The sequence below is a fragment of the Drosophila persimilis genome, unplaced genomic scaffold (assembly GCF_003286085.1).
Source record: "Drosophila persimilis strain 14011-0111.01,24,50 unplaced genomic scaffold, DperRS2 tig00000002-arrow-pilon, whole genome shotgun sequence".
NCBI lineage: Eukaryota > Metazoa > Arthropoda > Insecta > Diptera > Drosophilidae > Drosophila > Drosophila persimilis.
In genome coordinates, this window is record NW_020825289.1 from 12,433,563 (window position 1) to 12,454,917 (window position 21,355).

Genomic DNA, 21,355 nt, shown 5'->3' on the forward strand with positions numbered 1-21,355 from the left:
TCAAGGGTTTAGAACTTGTTTCTTAAAAATATTGTACAAAATATTACAAACTAATGCTTGTAAAAATGAGACATTCTTATAGAAAATTGGTAATTTTATCGGATACAATTAATTTTCTTTTGAAAATCGCAATGGAAAATCTCTTCAAACAGCAGTAAACAGAAAGGATATTTCTGTGGCAACACTTACCATAAGTCCGGCAGTCGATTTCATTTTTCAAACTTTGTGAATGAATTATTCAGCGAATAAGTTAGAAAACCAACAATTATAAAGCTATTAAAACTGTTTATTTAATGAACTTAGTTCAACTCGAGATGAGTTACTAATCGGAACACGTAGATATTTTATTGAATTATTTCAGCAATTAACTATAGTCAACTTTCCAGCTGTCCCAGTTATACAAGTGTAGAAAACCATGGAGATGGCGGATGGCGGTTGGCGGTTGGAGGCTGAATCGCGCATTTAAATATAAAGTATCCGTCAAATCGTTTACACGATATCATGCTCACGGATAGCTTTGGCTTTTTGATATCCTTCGCTCTTTTGTAACTGATATTTTCACTTTACAAGTAGAATTGTATCTCTAAAAAACGTTTTACGGCCCGCCCATGGCTTTATTTGGGGCCCAACGTTTAACGAAAATACCACGGAAAAGATAAGATTTCAATTAATAGCTGAGCAGCTTAAATGGCTCTGAGTGCTCAAGTGCGCTCAGACAATTTTGGGATATTAGGTTGCTCGGAGGAAGGAATCGCCATAACTTCAAAATTGCTACTTATCGAAATTGTTGAACACGAAAAGTACAATATCCCTGGTGGTCCCACCGCAAGATATGCCAATGTATGGTCTGTCTACCTATCCCTGTCCCTGTCCATCTTTCTGTCTGTTTGCTCACCTGCCTGTCTCACTCTGTCACAGCCTGTCTCCGTCTGTTACTGCCTGTCCCCGAAGATGAACCGCAGAAGCGTTTTGAAGCCGAGCCGAATAAAAATTCCGAAAATAAATTAAATTTCCTAGGAATTCCAAAGGCATTAGTAAGGGGGGGTTCGGGTACGCTGTAAACACGAGTCAGCGCTGTTGCGTATACGCCCCATTGGCATGGCATTGATGAGGAGGTGGATCGGAGCAGGAGCAGGAGCGGCAGATGGGGCTGGAGTTGGAGGTGGGACTGTCTGTCAGCGTGTCTGACGAGCTTCTTAGACATGTCGAATATCTTATGCAAACGCTCCCTGCGTTCCCACCCATTTTATGTCTGTCTGTTTGTCTGTCTGTCTGTCGTCTGTCAAGCACATCTTCCTCTTTGCCTCGATTTTCCCTTGAAACTATTGACGCCCAGTTGGCATTGATGATGTTGTTGATTGCGTTTGTTTGTGGGCTGTCTGAAATTCTTACCTCAGCCCTGCTGTGCCCCTGGGCCTGCCTTTGCTACACCGTTTGAGTGGGTGGGCTTGACAATCAGTTGCCAGGCAATAATTTGTGTATAGCGGCAGGTTAACGATAACTGACAAACATGAGGCACAGATTAAACATTAAACATTTAACTTCTGAACCTAATCGCATGAGAAAATGCCATCAGTATGTACACTCGCAGGTACCACGTATAATTAGGAGAGACAAACAGATTCCGCCTCCGGCATGACGGCGCTACTCAGGCCAATCTCAGCAACGGGGAGACTCCTTCGTGTCATAGACAAACGGAAACATCAACCACCCGCGTAACGAACGAAAATAAGGAGCCACTTTGCCAGCAAAAAAGGTGAAACACACCCCGACTTTCGTATCATGTGTCCTGGCCCTGGTCCAGGACTGCGGGACGGAGTCTTTGCAGGGGCCGGCAGGCGACAGGCAAAGTGAATTTAATACAAACCACCTCAAGTATTTGAATGACTTTGGGGCTACCCCTTGAGAGTGGGTATGTGTGCTCTTCTTTGATATGCCCTAAGGCCAGAAAGGCCAACGAATGCGGTATCCTTTGTGTGCAGATGATCTCAAAAGTGAGAGCTAAGAATGGACTTTATATTGATCGGTGTGTTTGATTGGAATACTAGAAATATCCTAACAAACAAACAATCAAATAATACCAATTTAATCAGAAAAGTTGAACTAAATGATTCTATAGATAGCGTATAGAACCAACAAACCTTATCTATAACTAATACTTTGTAACTAAGTAAATATTCACATATAAATATATAATATTTACTTTTTTCTGTGCACTTTATCGTACTCTTGTGGCGTAAGCCCATCGCCCAAGTGGGTTACCCTGCCAATGGGCAGAGAATCCTTGGGATTGGTTGTTGATTAGGCTGGCAGGGAATCCATTGACGCCACTGAGCCTTTTTCCGTTCGCTTTCTCCACATGGCCATAGGACGGGGACCGTTTTGTTCGTCTGAGTGTGTCTGTGTGTGTGCGTGTCCGTGTACGTGTGCATTTTCCGAGCTTAATTGAAAATTGAGTGCTTAACTTTGATTTTGCTTTCGGCGGAAACGCCACTCGAACTTCGACTTCGCCAACCAACCCCATGATTGACTGGGTGACTGGCTGGCTGAATGATTGACTGACTGAGTGAGCCAGTGCTGGGACTGCGCCCCCCCCCCCGTGTGCCTGTCTGCTGCGATTGTTGATTGTTTGTGTGCGGCTTTTGGCACGTCGAATTTTACAGATTGTCACATACAAGGCTCCGCAAACACACACCCATGCACATACACGTACATACATATATGTGCTCTGTTTATTTTTGAACTTTTTCCCAATACAACCATTTTTTACACCCCTCTCTTTCTCGCTCTTTTTTTTTTTACCAACATCTTGCATCGCATGTGGCTGCGGATGGAAGCCCTATTTTTTTGTGTGCACGATACTTATGGACTGCAAGAGTATACTGCAGCCAAGGAAATGTATGTGACAGTGTTATCGGGCCACCAAATAAGTTGCCAGGGAACCAGGACTTCCAAGGGAGTTTCAATCTGTATTTTCCCAATGACACTGAGTGCTGGGTATCGCACTGTCGGTGCCCTCGCCTGAAGAGCTGTTTTCTTTATTTTGTACGTTTTTTGCTGCTGTAGTTTGTTTTAAAATTGACAAATTGACTTGCTGCCCGACCTATTCCCCACCACCAGCCCCTCCTAGGCGTTTTTTTAAATCGGGTCTGTTGTTTGGGAGCGTGCTGTGTAAAGTGAATTTATTAAGCACTTTGGGCTGCATCGACCTTTAACCGGCGAGTCGTTCAAATCGTTGGAAATGCAAATCGAATTTAGTTCTAGTTGTAATCGTCTGGAGCGGGAGCGGGAGCGGTAGCGGTAGCGGGAGAGGGACAAACACGTGAGAGGAGGGCCACTGAAGAGAAGAGAGCGCACATTAGCACTTCCACACTCTCTGCTCTCTGTTTTCTGTTTTCTGCTCTCTGCTCTCGCCTCTGTTGACACATGCAAGCGAGCGTCTCGGGCTTTGGTTACTTTTTATCTGTCTTCAACCCTGCGTGGCTGTGATGGTTGCGACGGTCAGAGTGGGTGTTTAATTATGCAGCAGATTCCAAACATAATGTGTTTGTATTTGCACTCGGCTGTCGGCTGTCGACTGTCGACCGAGGTATATTTGAGGATGTGTCCGTAAAACCAGGTCAGGTAGCCTCATAGGAAAACGACAGCAAATAAATGGCCCATGACAGAAAATAAATAAACCGTTTTCACACAGAGCCACAAAGAGGAGAGAGGCGGTAGTGCACATCTATGCAATGCAGGGGATATGAGAAGACCAAAAGTAGACATCCCTTACTCAACCTTGGAGACTGTGAGCAGTGCTAATGCACTCTGACTGCCAATATTTCGTCTTTGTTTGGAAGATTTTCTCTTCCGTTCTCGGAGAGCAGTTTAAGCCTCATCCTATGGAAGCACACCTTGGACTTGGAAGCAGGCGCTTGCGAGAGGGCTGCGCATTAATTAAGGGAATTATCAATGATGGCATAAATAATGATGCAGCTTAGCAAGAACTAATAATCCAGGGGCAGCCACAAAAGCACAGAAGTAATAAATGCAGCAGCAAAATCTTCTGCCGTACAACGGCAGCCACAAAAAGCACTTTTACTCTCACTTGCATGCATACTTTTCTGAGTGAGTGTGTGTATGTGTGTGTGTGTGCGGTGTGGTTGTTTGCTTTTTTCTCTTTTGTGGTTTTCGGCAGAACAATGAGACGTCAGGGATTTGAAATGGGGAAAGAGGAGAAAGGCAGGAGCAAGAAGGCAGTGCATTAGTGGACTATACATAATACAGATAACAAAACCTGCAGTGGGGTGGTGGGCGGGGTTGGCTTGGTCGAGTTGAATAAATAATGAGTGTGGCACAACAGGAAGAAGCGCCCATACGGAAGTCAATTAGCTCCGACTCTGAGTCCAGCAACAATAAAAATGTATCAAACGACCGAAATTAGACCATAAATGTTACAAAGAACAAGTACTTAATAATCAGGTCAGAGCGCAGTGATAACTGTAATTCGGGAACTATCTTAGCCACGATTGGGAGATAGTTGGAACCTCCAACAGAGGCTCCCCATTTCTGCTGCCCCCCATAGTCCAGTGGGACTTGTAACCCCATACTCTTGACGGTTAATCTTGCAGCAGAAGCTTGTTTATAGAAGGCATTGTATACAGAAACCATACACTAGATCGAGTTCTATTGACGATACTACAAATTGCAAACTCTGCAGTGTACTCGTATGTCGGCATCCCACGACAGAACCCGACACTCCACCACCCGAGATCGAGGTATGCGTACAAGTACAGTAAATATTTACATGTTTATGTACAGACAGGCTACTGTATACAAACCAGCACTTGGATACTCCGCATTGAACATAGCCTAAGCGAAAACTCAGTTCAAAGGTCATTTATCTTGACCATTGAAAGGGTGCTGTACAATTCATTGGTTTTTCTTATGAAATGCGCTCGAAATATTCAAAAGTAACTGGCAAAATACTAACATCCTAAATAAAGAGAGCGTCTGATAACCAGCCTCTGTCTTGAGGAGTTTCCCAAAACGATACAGAAAATATAAAACAATTTAAAGCTCACATATAAAGGACATTAACCTAGTACCTTTTTTTAATACATTCAAAAAGTGCTCTCAAAAATCCACTCTCAGATAAAATAAATGCCTGCCACTCGGGCGGATTCCATGCCAACTGAATTTCATCTGATGATTGCGAAAGGAGCTTTTTATAATCTGCTCAAGTGGTGCGGCTAATTGTTAATTTAACAAATCCCACTAAAATGTATCCTTTGGCATGTACAGACGATGATCTCCCACGCATTAGTACTTCTTGTAGTTCCCTATTCATTTGCAGAGCTGATGTCATGAGTTCTTCCTGTTTCGACATTCACATATCCGCTTTGATGATGTACTGACTCGTATGGCTAATGACGTCAAATACTGCGGCATTGTGTCAGCAGTTACCCGATTTCATGGCCCATCGGAACGAGTTGAGAGGCGCACATAACAAGTGCCATGTACAGGGAAAGTTCCATTGAACATTCCTGCCTTGGAGGGATGAGACTTCGAAAGCCGAGGGAGCCGAAGGAGCCTTTACTGTAGCGCAAATCACGAAGTGCACAAGAAAATGCTGCTGTGAGCTGCTTGACAAGGTCACCAGGTGACATGCAGCACCAGGCCAGATGAAGCTCCAGCTCCCAGGCTGCCAGGCTGCCAGGCTCTCCCGCTCGTTTCATCATCAGCATTGACATCATCATCATCACCATCAGCAACGGCAGCATTACCATCGTCATCAGCATTAGCAACATCATTGAGAATAAATGCCACGACAACCGGCTACGCATTCAAGTGACTTAATTAAACGTTTTCCTGGCACAGATAAATGTCGAGCAAGGATGCTCCAGAAGCAGAGTCGATGTTTCTCCATGTGGGTGGGCTGTCGGTGGGGTTCCCCCCTGGGAAGGTGGGTGAACTCGTTAGAATGAATGATAAGATCTGAACTTGCTGGGGGGAAGCTCTCGCACCCTGGTCTCTCCCCTGGTGTGTGTGTGTGTGTGTGTGTGATGAAGCACGTTCTTATAAATTGCACACGAACGCATTTAGGCGCTACTTCAATCTATTTGAAATAGATGCACGACACGGGCTGCGGACGCCAAGGTCGTCTAGGGGTCGTTAGCACCTTACACCTCCCTCTCCCCAACCTGTGGGGAGACTGTGGCTGCAAAGTAGGCATCTCTCCGCTCGTAAGTGCATTATTAACACTTCACAACCGAAAGATTTCAAGGATTTTTCTACTTTTTGTTGTGTACCAAAATTGGAGCGTCGCCCCATCATCATAACTAAATAGTACGAGTACGAGTACGAGCACGATTACTCGTGCAACAACCAGTGGCTCACCTAGGCGGGGGCCAGCGATTCTGTTGCATAGGTCCCAATAGAAGTTTGCCTATGGCCGGGAACTTTTTAACGATAAACTATAACAGCGCATAAAAGGCAGCTCAAAGTTGGAGCGTAACTTTCGGGCAGAGCTAGAGCTGAAATTTCCTGCTAACGATCAACTTCTGCAGGCACGACTTCCCTTGAACGGACGAGACTCGAAAATTGGCCCGATTTGCTGTTGTTGTACCCCGCAGTGCTTTTAGAGTGCCGGGGCATACTCGTCCTGCGTTGGCTTAGATGTACACAACAGGTTGAAGGAGAAGGAAAGCGAGTCAAAGTTGCCACATTCAAGATTTTCTGAATCATAAGCATAAATCGGAAAAACTAGTAGCTGTCTTCGAATCCCTCGTCTGCTGTGGGACCTTAGTATTTTTAGTTATATTTCGATTAAGACCAGTGAGTAATCCCAAAGTCATAATTTAATCTTCTGGGCTCTAGTTCCTGCTGTTGTGCATTTTATGCTGAGGCTACGGGGCGTATGAGCGTTCAGTCAATCGTGCTCTTTACATTTTATCGGTTAAAGTTGCTGTCGAATTGTCCGTTTAATATTAATTTTCCTTCTGTTGGCTTTCTTGTTCCTGTTCCATCCGATAAGCTCTGAAAAGCAAGTCCCTTCTCTGTGGACTTTGTGTTTTGGCAAGCTGCAGAGCTGCCGAGCTGCAGAGCTGCCGAGCTGCAGAGCTGCTGATAAGCGGCAGCTGCAACTTAAAATGCATTCCGAAATGCGATACATAATATTAATTCTGGCCCAGTCGAGCGTGCAATTGTTTGATAGTTTCTCTGACATGTGCACCATTTGCTCCGCCTTTAGACTAGAGTTCGTGCTGCACAGACTCTGTATGTATGCATGTGTGTGTGCCCCTGCCGGATGCCTGGGCCAAGCACCTGCACTATCATTATGCGTATGGTGTCCTAACAGTGGAGCGCCGTTCACCTTTTGAAATAATTAAGACTTTTAGTGCTCGGCGGGACTGTGTGTGTGTGTGTGTGCTAAGCTGACTAGGCCAGGAGGGGCTCGAGGCTGTTGGCCACAGCAGCCTGCAACTGTGACTCGGCCATTACGTGCCGAAAACCGCCATCACTGCAAAATATGCTAAGCACTTTGAGTGCCAGCAGAGTTGGGCCTGCATTCTGGCCAGCTGTAGGCTACTGGTCTAGTCCTGGCTGGGTCCAGGACCAGGACCAGGACCTGGTCCTAGGCTGGCTGCAGGCCAGCATACAGCATACAGATGACTGCCGCGGCTGCTCTTGTTCCTGATGCTGCTGTTGTCGTTGTTTTGGCCAACTGGCGTTGACGCTCATGGTTTATTCATGAGTCGTCTACCGGCCCAGTCTGCTCCTGTCCTGGCTCCTGGCTCCTGGCTCCTGCCGTGTGTGTGTTGATCAATTGCTTTTAAAAATGAGTCGGCGGTTACTGATTGCCGGCTACCAGGCCCCAGGCTCCAGAGTGTGTGTACGAGTGTGTGTCACCCATTCATGGTCTCCGAGCCGTGTTGATAATTCGTTGTGCAGAGTTGTGTGCATTTTGCCGGGAAATGCGCCTGGCAAAGATGAGGCTGCTTGGGGCAGTTCCATGCCAGGGGGGGGGGGGGGGGGGGGGGGGTTTGGGGGCACACATTTTTGCATTCGCTTTGGGCAGTGCACAAATAGGAATTAACTGGCAAATATTTTCCAGTTTCGAAAAACAATGCTTTTCCAGTTCGGAGCAGGTGAAGCTGTGCCCCACAATATGCAAAGGGCCGACAACCAGATAGAGCCTGCTGCCCCTAGTGGAAGGTACAGATGGAGATGCGTGTTTAGTTATTCAATGACTGGAGTAATACTTATCGGCAAACATTGGACCACCAGGAAAAGGCATCGTAAATGTTTTTGAAATATAAACACACCGCATCCGACCTGCTCGCCTCAAAAGTATCAGCAAAAACACAACAAAAAACAATATGCCTCTATATTTAATACGTTTAGGCAGTCTCTCAGTTCTAGTTTGTGGTAAATTACTCAGGGAAGTGCCGCTTCCTTGCTTTATTGTGTTGATTAAAGTTTCTCCAACTTGATCCCATTCAAGGTGATTCATCCTCCTAGACGGCACTGCCATTGTGACCTGAGGCAGTCTAGAGGAAATTACATTTATGACGTCTTATTTTTAGTGACAATTTCCTGGGCACAAATCAAATTCATTTGATTTGATTTATCTACCGATACGCACGACTCCCATTGCCGAAACAATCGACCCGGTCCGGGATGCGACGGGTCGGAGCCAGGTTCAACGCGAAGCCCCAAATAGCGGGTCATAAATTGAGAATGGCGGGCATTCCCTATCCTCATCCCCATCCCCATCCCCGTCCCAGACCGTCATCACACTAAAGCATGAGTTTGAATACGGCAAATGGATGCGGATAGATACATGGCTCGTAACTAGTTGATATGACCCATAAAGATATACTGGCCGAACATAGCTATATACGTGAAAGACTCAATGCTGATTTGATGTTCATAACCCTGGCGGGTCGCAAGGTCAGTCATCAAATTGAATGTCCTGCCGCTGTTCCACGTGATGGCTTTGTGTGGAGATTCTATTGTCATTTACTTGGCGGTGCAGTTGGTTTTTGGCCCACTTCGATTTGGCTTATGGCCTGCAATTCGCTTTCGCATTAAGACAAATTGTGTGGCTTACAGGCCAAAAAGCTATAGTCATTCCCCATCAACAGAAGTTGTACAGATTGGCTTGTGGCATGCGGCTAATAGGGAACTTAATGACGTTTGCGATCGGGCCTGATGGCTTTCGATTCGAGGTCTGAGGTGGCGGTTACGTTTTTATTTGATTTGAACTTGGCCAGCAAACACCGAAATGCAAATGGCTCACCTCAAATTTAAATTTAAATTTCAATTCTTTGTTGGTTGCCATGGCTGTTTTCACATTCGACTCTGCCTCTTGGCAGGTTCTCCCCTTGTAGGTGTGTGGGTGGGCGGCCAACCGCCCTTCATTGCTGCGGTTGCGGCCTGGTCAGACGTGGCCTGATCTGTGAGTACTTTGCGACACTCTGTTGCACTTATGGACTCTGTTTGGTGGTCGGGTCCCACGCGGCGGCTATTCTGTTTGATATTCTTTTTGAATTTGAATAAAAACCAGATATTTATATTTGATTTCAAGCAGCTTAGGCCTTTGTACTTGAACAACACTTAAAATTGTTTGATGTTGTTGTACTTTTGGACTGCAAAGTTGGCAGAGTATTCCGTGCTACTTGTGTTCTGTTCGGTGCCACTATTTGCTGCAACTTTGCATTTTAATGTTGCACACAACCAGTTGTCATTTGGTTGGCATAAATTGCGCACACAATTTTGGGCAATCTGGCTGAGCGAGTGGTAAAAACTGCCTCTGAAATGTGGGAAATCATCTGTCAAATGGGGTTTGTTTTTCCCACGTTTTTCGCACGTGTGGCCCAGTCCTGCCCGACTGGTGAAAGCATTTCAAATGACATGTTGCTTACACTTGAGTGCGTCCATGAACATGACCAGATTTCAATTGTCACGGTTATGGCGATTTTGCGATTTTGCGATTGCTTTTCTCCAGCTTGACTCTGTCTGGCTTTAAAGTGCGGGGCTTTAAACTTTGCCGGGAGCCAAGTTGGCCCAGTGTCGTCGTCGTCTCCTGGGCAAACTCCTAATGAATCGGTGCCATTGTTTGTCCCTTTGTCGCGGTGCTCTTGCCGGGTGGCATGCTTCCAAGCCATTTTAATTCTATTACCCATTACCAGAGCTGACTGCGACTGGTGCGACTGGAACTGAAGCTGGGACTGCACTTAATTTCTATTATAATGATGACATGCCGGCTGCCAGGCAGCGCCTGGGGCGCTGCAGTCTGAGGCCCGCCAGATGACACGCCCACACGTAGCCATGTAGCCACGTAGCCCCTTTTATCTCCCCCCCAGCGCTACCCCTTTTCATTCCTTTTCATTTCTTTTCAGCTATTCCCTCTAGCATACCCTTGGAGAGGAGGACTGCGTTTCCGATCCCATAAAGTCTGCTATCAGGTCTGTGTATCGCTTTTCAACATTTAATTTTTACAGCCGCCAGTAAAAGAGTCGAAACTTCATAGCTTTTTAAAAAATACTGCGAGCGATCGACCCAAATACCAGGGTGCCCTCATGCCCCTCAAGAGGGCAAGATGTATGGGCAAGGGTATCCACGCTTCGGTTCCTGGCACTGGCATTTCTTTCTTTTCATCTCCACTATTTTCTTCCGTATTTTTTCTCATCTTATTTCCTTTTTTTTTTTGCCATTTGGCGTCGCGACGCTTCCGCTTTTATGGACATTTAGATGCAAAGTTTCTGGCATAAAAATGGCGTGGCAGATAATTTTCATAATTTTCAACTACATTGCATTGTGTGTGTGCAACTGGGCGGGGGCGTGGCGGCAGCAGGCTGGCCCTTCCCCGTCCGCTCTCGACTGCGTCGTTATTCTCCGTTTTATTTTCGAGCGACACTAAAAAGGAAGCGCCGCAGTCAGAGTCAAAGTTGGTTTTTATTAGCGTTCGGTGCCCGGCATTTCAGAGTTGGTCATTTTGTCGTCGCTGTCGTCGTTGTCGTCGTCGTTGTCTGGTCCTGGCAGTGTATTATATTTTATTGGGCCAGCGAAGTCCTGGCGAAATTTATGAACTCGAATAATACGAGCAGCGTAATGCGCTTTAAGCCGTTCGGCAAAATGCAGCAAATTCGCCCGCCTAAAAGTATGCCATGGAATCTTTTCGCACTGTTGACGCACCGCCAAACAATGTACGTAACGGCAATGCAGTGGCGGCTGGAGAGGGGAGCATGTGTGGGGAGTGCTTAGCACATTGCAATCAAAATGATAATGTGACAAAGTTACATCGAACGTATTACAAAACCCACACAGACACAGACACATCCACAGCCACGCGTTGATGTCGTTAGCGGTATGTGTGTGTGTGTGTGTGTGTGTGTGTATCTGTGTAGGTGGTTGCGTGTCGATGCCGTTAAGTGTTTTGCCAGCGAACGCGCTCACGGTGCGGATGCACTTCTTTGACTCATTCCGATCCAGCTTGCCCCATATGGGGGAAGGGGGGTGGGTGATGCGTATGGGCGTCTGGTGTGCCATTATCGAGCAAGTGCTCATGTGGGGGCACGGCAAAGCGATTCTGAAAGACAATGGAAACGCAGTTATTACTTTCTTTTGCCTTTCTTCATTGTCTGATAAACGCAAATCGAATTTCTGCAGTTCGATTGTAATGGCCACCGATGGGACTTTGGACTTACACATTCTAATGTCGGAATGCTGGAACGAGAACGAGAGCATTATCTAACACTTGTTTAGTTAACTATCTTATGTGATGTGATAACCGACCGAACTTCTTTAATTGGAGCACTTGTAAGACTCAATCACTTGAAAATTAAGTATTTTCCGACTATATATTTCAGATAGGGCTATTGCCGAAACACAGCCAAGTGTACTTATCATTTAAAGGATAATATCAGAATACAGTGTTAAACAGGTTTTAAAATAGTATAATATAATAGTATTAGTCCGTGTAACTAAATGTTTAAGAGGTTGATTGATTCCATAAGAGTCCGATAAGTGTATTCGTATTCGATAATCCATTTCTTACTTTAAAACCCCTTGACATTCCTGACTCTTTTTCATGAATTGCCGCACATTCAATACATAATTAATTGTTGCGATGACAAGGGATTTTTGGCTATTTGATAAGGGCTTGGCCTGCTATCAGTCGATAAGCTTATCATGGGCTCTTTGCGAGCCATATCACTATGGCTAATTCAATTATAGCCAATTCAATTAACTTATTGTGCGGTCAAGGACAATATTCCCTTGAACTGTATTAAGACAGGATAGGACAGACGCTTTATCTGCACTCAACCGTCAGGTAATAAACTCTGCATCCCAGAGGATGGTAATCCTTGCTGGGAATATCAGCTGCCAGGGTGGTCGGGCTGCGACATGCCACAAAAATGCTTTGCATATCGTGGCACGCACAGTCTGCATATTTTGCATACCCCCCGCAGGACTCTTTATGTGCCGCTTCGATTGCTTTCGAATAGGTGTGGCAAGGGCGAGAAGCCGGCGGGCAATTGTTTTGTCAACTGTCGGATCTGTTGGACCGAAAGTGGCATAGATCTAATTTAAATGTAAATTAATTTTTCCCATATGCCGGCACACTCGTATAAATGCCGGTGCTATAGACAGGGCGAAAGTTCTGAGCCGACTTAGGCAACAGTACTTGGTGGCAAGTTCGTCTGCATTTATAGATTGCAACTTGGCAAGTTTGGCCCCCCGCCTCCTTCTCTGCATTATGACCATTCTCTGGTCGGTTCCTGCTCCTGCTGGGAAAACCTTTCTGGCATTGAAAATGCTGCAAACGTTTCCGCTTTGAACTTTGCCATATCCGGCATTTGCTTACAATTCAAATTGGCTTTCAGGGCAGGACGGCCCGGGGCATGTAAAAGAGATACCAACTTTCTGGCTTTGGCTTGTGTGTGTGTCTGTGTGTGTGTGTGTGTGCAGGAAAGTTACCAACTTCAGGTGTAATGTGCGGAAGTGCTCACATTCAGAGCTTGGTCTTCGTTTATGCACTTTAATGTAAATATTTGTACACCAACTTGCCTAACAGACAGACAGCTTGTCCTTCCTGCCCTGAGTCCGGCTCTGAGTCCTGTCCCGAACCCGAATCAATTTGCCCAAGACACGTGTCACATTTTGCACTGCGGCCAAAATGTTTTCTTTAATTTGATGCAAAATTGTATCTCGTGTGGTGTTTCGGGCACCTGCGAGGCGTGTGTTTGGCTTCTGGAAAAGTGTAAAAATTTGTTATCTTCAAGTGCACACAGCGTGCACTCTGCAGCTGAGAACTGCAAATAGTAGCAAATGAATTTGCAGTGCTCATGGTGGCTTAATTGAAAACTTATCAAATTTATGTCACCTGCCACCTCAAGGGGCCCCCTGGGCACTCGACGGACATGGGCTTTGCTTGTAAATAAAAAATTCCAATTAATACATCACCTGCGGCTGCCACTGCGGCCAGTTCACGTGTACTCATTAGATTAGAGTGGATGCAAGGGTCGGAATGGTTCTTGAGGCACTTGGGATAGTCGCTGCTCACTTGACCACTTGGCGGAGCGCAACTGGTGGCCCGTTGAACGACCCCCACGCGACAGGCACTCGAAATCGGCGTGGCTGCATGCCGATGCAAATGCCGAACCTTAAAAATAGACTCCCGCTGGAGCTGCGTGTACCATCGATAGTGAATCAATCGTTCGATAGGACCGTATGAAAATGGCGAATCGACTGACGCGCTCATATTTCTCGCCGCCCGGGCGGAGCCGCGCGAGCAAAGTGCGCCCTGATAAGGGGTCGCTGTTTTTCCGATCAGCATCGTAAAACTAAGCCAGATATACGACCATACCCCACGCGAGCGTTTGCTTGTGTGCCTCTGGAATCTCAGCCTGCGGCTGTAAATCACGCCCCACATTGGCAGCATTAACACCAGCGATTTATTTGCTCCGCCCGGACTTCCCCCCGCCCCAGCCGCTGCCGACGGCTCGGGAACTCCACCACGTCTGTGGTTTTTCACAGGAATCCGCTCTAATCGGGCTGATCCCTCGATAGGCTCCAGTAATGGCCATTCCGCCTAATGGCTTGTCCCAATCAGTCTGCACTCGTCCGAAATCTCAGCCATCCCCCGCAAGACTGCGCATCGTCCGCAGAGAGCTCATATCTAATCGACCCCCCAAGCCGCGACGGGACACGGCACCCCAAGCGATCCGATAAGGTCTCAATTTGAATCGCAAATCACTCAGGCAGCCAAAACACCGTCCGCTGACGCCGATTCACTCTTTCCAGGCACTCCAGACACCGTATATAAGGCGCAGCAACAGCCGGATTGGACTCAGAGTGAAACATAGGTTCCATCTAGCATCAACATGTTCCTGACAAAGACCCTCGGGTGCATCGCCTTCCTGGCGATCGCCAGCGCCCAGTTCAACACCAACTACGTTGGTGGCCGCAGCGGCATGGTCCACCTCTTCGAGTGGAAGTGGGACGACATCGCCGCCGAGTGCGAGAACTTCCTGGGCCCCCAGGGCTACGCCGGTCTTCAGGTAAGATCCGTCCGGAGAGCTTCCCTCCACCGTCACCCAATCCTCATCTCCCGCCTCTACCTCCGCCTCCCTCTCAGGTGTCGCCCGTCAACGAGAACGCCGTGAAGAGTGGGCGTCCGTGGTGGGAGCGCTACCAGCCCATCTCCTACAAGCTGACCACCCGTTCCGGCAACGAGGAGCAGTTCGCCAGCATGGTCAGGCGCTGCAACAACGCCGGAGTGCGCACCTACGTGGACGTCATCTTCAACCACATGGCAGCCGATGGCGGCACCTACGGCACAGCCGGCAGCACCGCCAGCCCCAGCTCCAAGAGCTACCCCGCAGTGCCCTACTCCTCCCTGGACTTCAACCCCACCTGCGCCATCACCAACTACAACGACGCCAACCAGGTGCGCAACTGCGAGCTGGTCGGCCTGCGTGACCTCAACCAGGGCAACTCGTACGTCCAGGAGAAGGTTTCCGATTTCCTGAACCACTTGATCGATCTGGGTGTGGCCGGATTCCGCGTGGACGCTGCCAAGCACATGTGGCCCGCAGATCTGGGCGTCATCTATGGCCGCCTCAAGAACCTGAACACCGATCACGGCTTCGCGTCCGGATCCAGGCCCTACATCGTCCAGGAGGTCATCGACATGGGTGGCGAGGCCATCAGCAAAACCGAGTACACTGGCCTGGGCGCCATCACCGAGTTCCGCCACTCCGACTCCATCGGCAAGATCTTCCGCGGCAAGGAAAAGCTGACCTACATGTCCAACTGGGGCACCGGCTGGGGCTTCGCTGCCTCCGATCGCTCGCTCGTCTTCGTCGACAACCACGACAACCAGCGCGGACACGGTGCAGGTGGTGCTGATGTGCTCACCTACAAGGTGCCCAAGCAGTACAAGATGGCCTCCGCCTTCATGCTGGCCCATCCCTTCGGCACTCCCCGTGTGATGTCCTCCTTCTCCTTCACCGACACCGACCAGGGCCCACCCACCACCGACGGACAGAACATTGCCTCTCCCACCTTCAACAGCGACAAGTCCTGCGGCGGCGGATGGGTGTGCGAGCACCGCTGGCGCCAGATCTACAACATGGTGGCCTTCAGGAACGCCGCCGGCGATGCCGATCTCCAGAACTGGTGGTCCAACGGAAGCAACCAGATCTCCTTCAGCCGTGGAAACAGGGCCTTCGTGGCCTTCAACAACGACAACTACGACCTCAACAGCTCCCTGCAGACCGGCCTGCCCGCCGGCACCTACTGCGACGTCATCTCCGGCGAGAAGAGCGGCTCCTCCTGCACCGGCAAGACCGTCACCGTTGGCTCCGATGGACGCGCCAGCATCTCCATTAGCAGCTCCGCTGACGATGGTGTCCTGGCCATTCACGTCAACGCCATGTTGTAAGGGACTCAACATGTGAGACCCCAGCAATCAATCGAGATTATTACTATTAAATACACAATGAGAGCATAGCAAAACGCACTCTTTAGCAAAGAGGTTAGGGGTTCCTTCGTCAAGTAGGGCTAAAGCACTTTTCACGATATCCTGCCGGAGTGGTTGTTGTTAATGGAACTCCCGTGATTATGCCGCCGGCTGACACCTGTCTTTGGCTTTACTCTCCTCCGCAGAACCGCTCGGCGAGGCCACCCGCGTCCGGCGCGGTCTGTGGGTGGTGGCTTCCATATCCCATGTGGCATTAATATTTAAGAGTCTGCTTTGAAACTTGTTTGACAGGCTGTCAGACCATGTCTGCCGGCAAGGGGTAGAAGGTAGAGAGAGAAGGCACAAGGCACAAGGTAGAAGGTAGAAGGCGCCAGTCCCCTGAAAGTTGAAAACACATGCTCGCAGTGCTCGCAAACACATGACAGACAGTTTGTGGCAACTTTCAAAATAAAAACTACCCTGGATTGGGGCTTACCGCGTCCAAAGGAGGCTCCATAAAGCGCTGGAAATTTCTGTCAAATGGTTGATTGCAGGCCGATCGCAGGGCGCTAGAAATTTTGGCGTCCAATGATTCACTTGCCACGTTTCTTCAGCCTGCCTGGTGGCAATCCAAGGTCTCCTCATGCCCCATTTAGGCACGTGTGTCGGCCCCATGCCCAAACAATGGCGTCCATCATCCCTCGCGGAGGGAGACGCGCCAGAGTCGCAGAAAAACCGAAAACAAACGCCGTGTGACTGCTTGTGTGGTTTCATTTTGATGTTTTGCATAAATACAAGAATGCCTTCCTTTGTCAGCAGATTTAAATTAATTTTTGTGCACCCCAGAAGCGGGAGGCAGCGGAGCCCGTTGCTCAACTTCCAGTCCACCTCAGTCACACCCACAACCACCCACAACCACCACACTCTGTCCCATTCCAGTCGCCGAGGAGCCCGTGCAACCGCAATCTAGACATGTTCAGCTTTGACTTTCAGCTCGTTGTCGTTCGTGTGTCTGTGCGTGGGTATCTACATATCATTTTTGATGTGAATTCTGATTTTCTGCCCTTTATGTAGATGGATTTTCCTTCTTGGCAGAGCTAACCGCACGCACATCTGTACATATATGTCAGGCAGAGTGAAAGGACCAAGGAGGGCTAGCCAAGGTGGTCGAAGATTCAGATACCCTTGCAGAAGCGTGTAATATAATGCTTTGTCAGGGGCAGATAGCAGGGCTGCTCTACCTCTTCTTCTTCCTCCATTTTTGATGTGCCTTGAGTGCAGTAAGTCGCGCCTGTACTCTCTCATTGCTCTCTCTCGGCTATTTCTCGCTCGCAGACACGAACTCGCCGCACTCGGCTGAGCCGACTCTCTTTCGCTCTGCAAATACGAATCGAAAGAGTAACGGACTACTCTACTGCGTAGTTTCCGTCTTTTCCTATCGATCCTCCTTCGACTACAGACTACAGACTACAGCTTTAGTTGTGTAACTCTCTTATATGCCCGTCTAGATTATACAAACATCTAAACAACATCGTAATACTCCTCCCTGGGCTAGGGTATAGCAAGGTGGGATGGGGAAGTGCCCCGCACACTCACTGCCACACTCTAAATCACGTGGAGCATATGAAAATTGCGTTTGCGTAATAAAAAGTTGGGTTTATCTGCGCTGCGTTCACTTAGAAAACTGATTTACTTTGCAATTTTATGACTTTATTAAGAATTATGCGATGTTTTGAATACATTTACAATACGCAATCTGCCCTGGACCGAGCGGCAGACGGCAACCCCAGATTCCTGGCTGAATGCAGGCCCGGAACGAAGTCCTTGCCACAACCTCCTAGTTGGTCTAACTCCTGCTCATCTGCATTGTGTGGGGCCCGCTCCCTCTCTCTTGACCCACAGTAAATGACAGGAAAATCCTCTGATATGTTGCTCACATTTATTCATATCAAGTCGGGCCATGGTCGAAAGTTATGAGTGCATATTTTTGTGGAACGAAAATGCACATCGCACTGCACTTGCACTGGGAAACAGTTGCCGCAACAGGAGTACGAGCAGCAGCTCTTCGAGCTATATTTGTTGAACAGATTTAAGTGCGAGCTACTGTTTGCCAATCTCCGTGCCACTCGCATCTGATTCCGACTCCTGGACACCGAACCCATATAAAAAGACCAAAATTTGCTCATGCGAAGAGCACAAATAAGCGCACTGCAGAGGACCAGAGTGCCGCATATCTCACAAAGGGGCAAAGGGGCAAACAAACACTATACTGCCCTGTGAAATTTGTGTTGGGGAATGTGTGGAATTGTCGTGAAGTACCAAGTGCGTGGGGGGACCTTGTTTGACGCACGATACACGACGCTCGTACTATTCACGTTGTACAGCCACCTCAGTTCACCTGTAGTTGGCATCTCTTACCGCCTCTTATCTGCAGTGACCCATCTCTTTCTTTTGTTGTCCAGCATTTAATTAATTTCCACGTTCCGCACTGCTCGTCCCTTCCGGATTGAATGGAGGCTTCTCTACAACTTGGCGCAATACAATACGGATATCACTGACCATCTGGAAGTGCCCAGGCACCTGCCCTAACCCTTTATCCTTTCCAGCAGTCCCAACTCAGAGTCAACGAGCATTGCATAATATCATTGTGTATTTAATAGTAATAATCTCGATTGATTGCTGGGGTCTCACATGTTGAGTCCCTTACAACATGGCGTTGACGTGAATGGCCAGGACACCATCGTCAGCGGAGCTGCTAATGGAGATGCTGGCGCGTCCATCGGAGCCAACGGTGACGGTCTTGCCGGTGCAGGAGGAGCCGCTCTTCTCGCCGGAGATGACGTCGCAGTAGGTGCCGGCGGGCAGGCCGGTCTGCAGGGAGCTGTTGAGGTCGTAGTTGTCGTTGTTGAAGGCCACGAAGGCCCTGTTTCCACGGCTGAAGGAGATCTGGTTGCTTCCGTTGGACCACCAGTTCTGGAGATCGGCATCGCCGGCGGCGTTCCTGAAGGCCACCATGTTGTAGATCTGGCGCCAGCGGTGCTCGCACACCCATCCGCCGCCGCAGGACTTGTCGCTGTTGAAGGTGGGAGAGGCAATGTTCTGTCCGTCGGTGGTGGGTGGGCCCTGGTCGGTGTCGGTGAAGGAGAAGGAGGACATCACACGGGGAGTGCCGAAGGGATGGGCCAGCATGAAGGCGGAGGCCATCTTGTACTGCTTGGGCACCTTGTAGGTGAGCACATCAGCACCACCTGCACCGTGTCCGCGCTGGTTGTCGTGGTTGTCGACGAAGACGAGCGAGCGATCGGAGGCAGCGAAGCCCCAGCCGGTGCCCCAGTTGGACATGTAGGTCAGCTTGTCCTTGCCGCGGAAGATCTTGCCGATGGAGTCGGAGTGGCGGAACTCGGTGATGGCGCCCAGGCCAGTGTACTCGGTTTTGCTGATGGCCTCGCCACCCATGTCGATGACCTCCTGGACGATGTAGGGCCTGGATCCGGACGCGAAGCCGTGATCGGTGTTCAGGTTCTTGAGGCGGCCATAGATGACGCCCAGATCTGCGGGCCACATGTGCTTGGCAGCGTCCACGCGGAATCCGGCCACACCCAGATCGATCAAGTGGTTCAGGAAATCGGAAACCTTCTCCTGGACGTACGAGTTGCCCTGGTTGAGGTCACGCAGGCCGACCAGCTCGCAGTTGCGCACCTGGTTGGCGTCGTTGTAGTTGGTGATGGCGCAGGTGGGGTTGAAGTCCAGGGAGGAGTAGGGCACTGCGGGGTAGCTCTTGGAGCTGGGGCTGGCGGTGCTGCCGGCTGTGCCGTAGGTGCCGCCATCGGCTGCCATGTGGTTGAAGATGACGTCCACGTAGGTGCGCACTCCGGCGTTGTTGCAGCGCCTGACCATGCTGGCGAACTGCTCCTCGTTGCCGGAACGGGTGGTCAGCTTGTAGGAGATGGGCTGGTAGCGCTCCCACCACGGACGCCCACTCTTCACGGCGTTCTCGTTGACGGGCGACACCTGAGAGGGAGGCGGAGGTAGAGGCGGGAGATGAGGATTGGGTGACGGTGGAGGGAAGCTCTCCGGACGGATCTTACCTGAAGACCGGCGTAGCCCTGGGGGCCCAGGAAGTTCTCGCACTCGGCGGCGATGTCGTCCCACTTCCACTCGAAGAGGTGGACCATGCCGCTGCGGCCACCAACGTAGTTGGTGTTGAACTGGGCGCTGGCGATCGCCAGGAAGGCGATGCACCCGAGGGTCTTTGTCAGGAACATGTTGATGCTAGATGGAACCTATGTTTCACTCTGATTTCATTGAGATTTCTGGGGCGGCTTTTATAGGGGTCGCCGTTGACTTCGCGGGGAGTGATTTGCGATTCGATCTTATCGGCAGGCTTCACTCACTTCTTTCTCTCTGCGTGTGGGGCATCAGGCCGGCTGATTAGTGAAAGCCGGGACAGACGTTGTGGCTGATTGCGGGTATTTCGGCAGGGGACTGGGCCGGTGCTTGCGAACTGGCGCTGATGATTAGTTAAGTGGCTAATTATTTGAATTACTTTATCAGACTAATTCGGGGGCGATTGCGGAATCTGAAGTAGTCATCGGGACACTGCATTTCTCTGATATCGCCTCATGGGCTTGATTTGTGGTCCACTCCGGCTGCATGCTACTCAGAGCGTGATCGCGGTGAGCTCCCGCCTCGCAGATCATCCGATAATGGCGAAAAGTGGAACCCCTGGAATGTCAAATGTATAATATTAGCTGATTAATGGTGGTGTTTTTTCGTAGATTTACTCTGACAGGAAATCATAGTCCAGCATGATAATGATAATTATTGAAATGTCTTTTGCAGCCCACATATTAAAACTATTTATAAATGGTCTTTCCGTTGATATAAGCGGGGGGCAATAAATATTAAAATATTAAAGTCCAGCGCGTATCCGAAATGCGAACTAAAAAGGGGACCAAGACCTGGGGCTATCAAGGGGGGAGTTTGAGGATCTCGAGGTAAATTGATGTGGCACATTAGAGCTCCTAAAAATTACATTTGCCAACATTTATCTTGCATTTTTTATGCGCATGTAACCGAAAAGGAGACTGAAATAGAAACTGAAGCAGAAGACGGACAAAAAATGTATCAAACGCTGTGCAACCGCAGCAAATAGAAGTAAAAAATGAAGCAGAAAAACAATTTGATTTAGCTGCAAGCAAATATTAAATGCACGCTCGGTCCGAGTCCGGGAATTCGTTGGGGGTCGCGGAACAACATCAAAATCAACGAGAACTGCGGAAAATGGTAAGCGGCAGAGCTGACAACAGCAGAGGATGGTGTTTTCTGGCACCCCCTTCACTAAATACCCTGCCAACAAATAAGTAGAGAGATTATCCAAAGAGTTAACTACCGTTTGCT

General features: G+C 48.9%; 2 protein-coding genes across 2 annotated transcripts; one reads left to right on the top strand and one right to left on the bottom strand.

The window, feature by feature from the left end:
• Positions 1-14,298: 14,298 nt before the first annotated feature.
• Positions 14,299-16,011, top strand: LOC6602128 (alpha-amylase A). The gene is made up of 2 exons (XM_002027064.2): positions 14,299-14,552; positions 14,630-16,011. Exons 1-2 carry the CDS (start codon positions 14,376-14,378, stop codon positions 15,935-15,937), a joined length of 1,485 nt encoding a protein of 494 aa, XP_002027100.1. The 5' UTR covers positions 14,299-14,375; the 3' UTR covers positions 15,938-16,011.
• A 2,586-nt stretch (positions 16,012-18,597) lies between these two features.
• Positions 18,598-20,246, bottom strand: LOC6602152 (alpha-amylase A). Its single transcript, XM_026986902.1, has 2 exons — positions 20,044-20,246; positions 18,598-19,966 (listed from the first exon to the last, which is right to left on the bottom strand). Exons 1-2 carry the CDS (start codon positions 20,218-20,220, stop codon positions 18,659-18,661), a joined length of 1,485 nt encoding a protein of 494 aa, XP_026842703.1. The 5' UTR covers positions 20,221-20,246; the 3' UTR covers positions 18,598-18,658.
• Between the last annotated feature and the right edge of the window lie 1,109 nt (positions 20,247-21,355).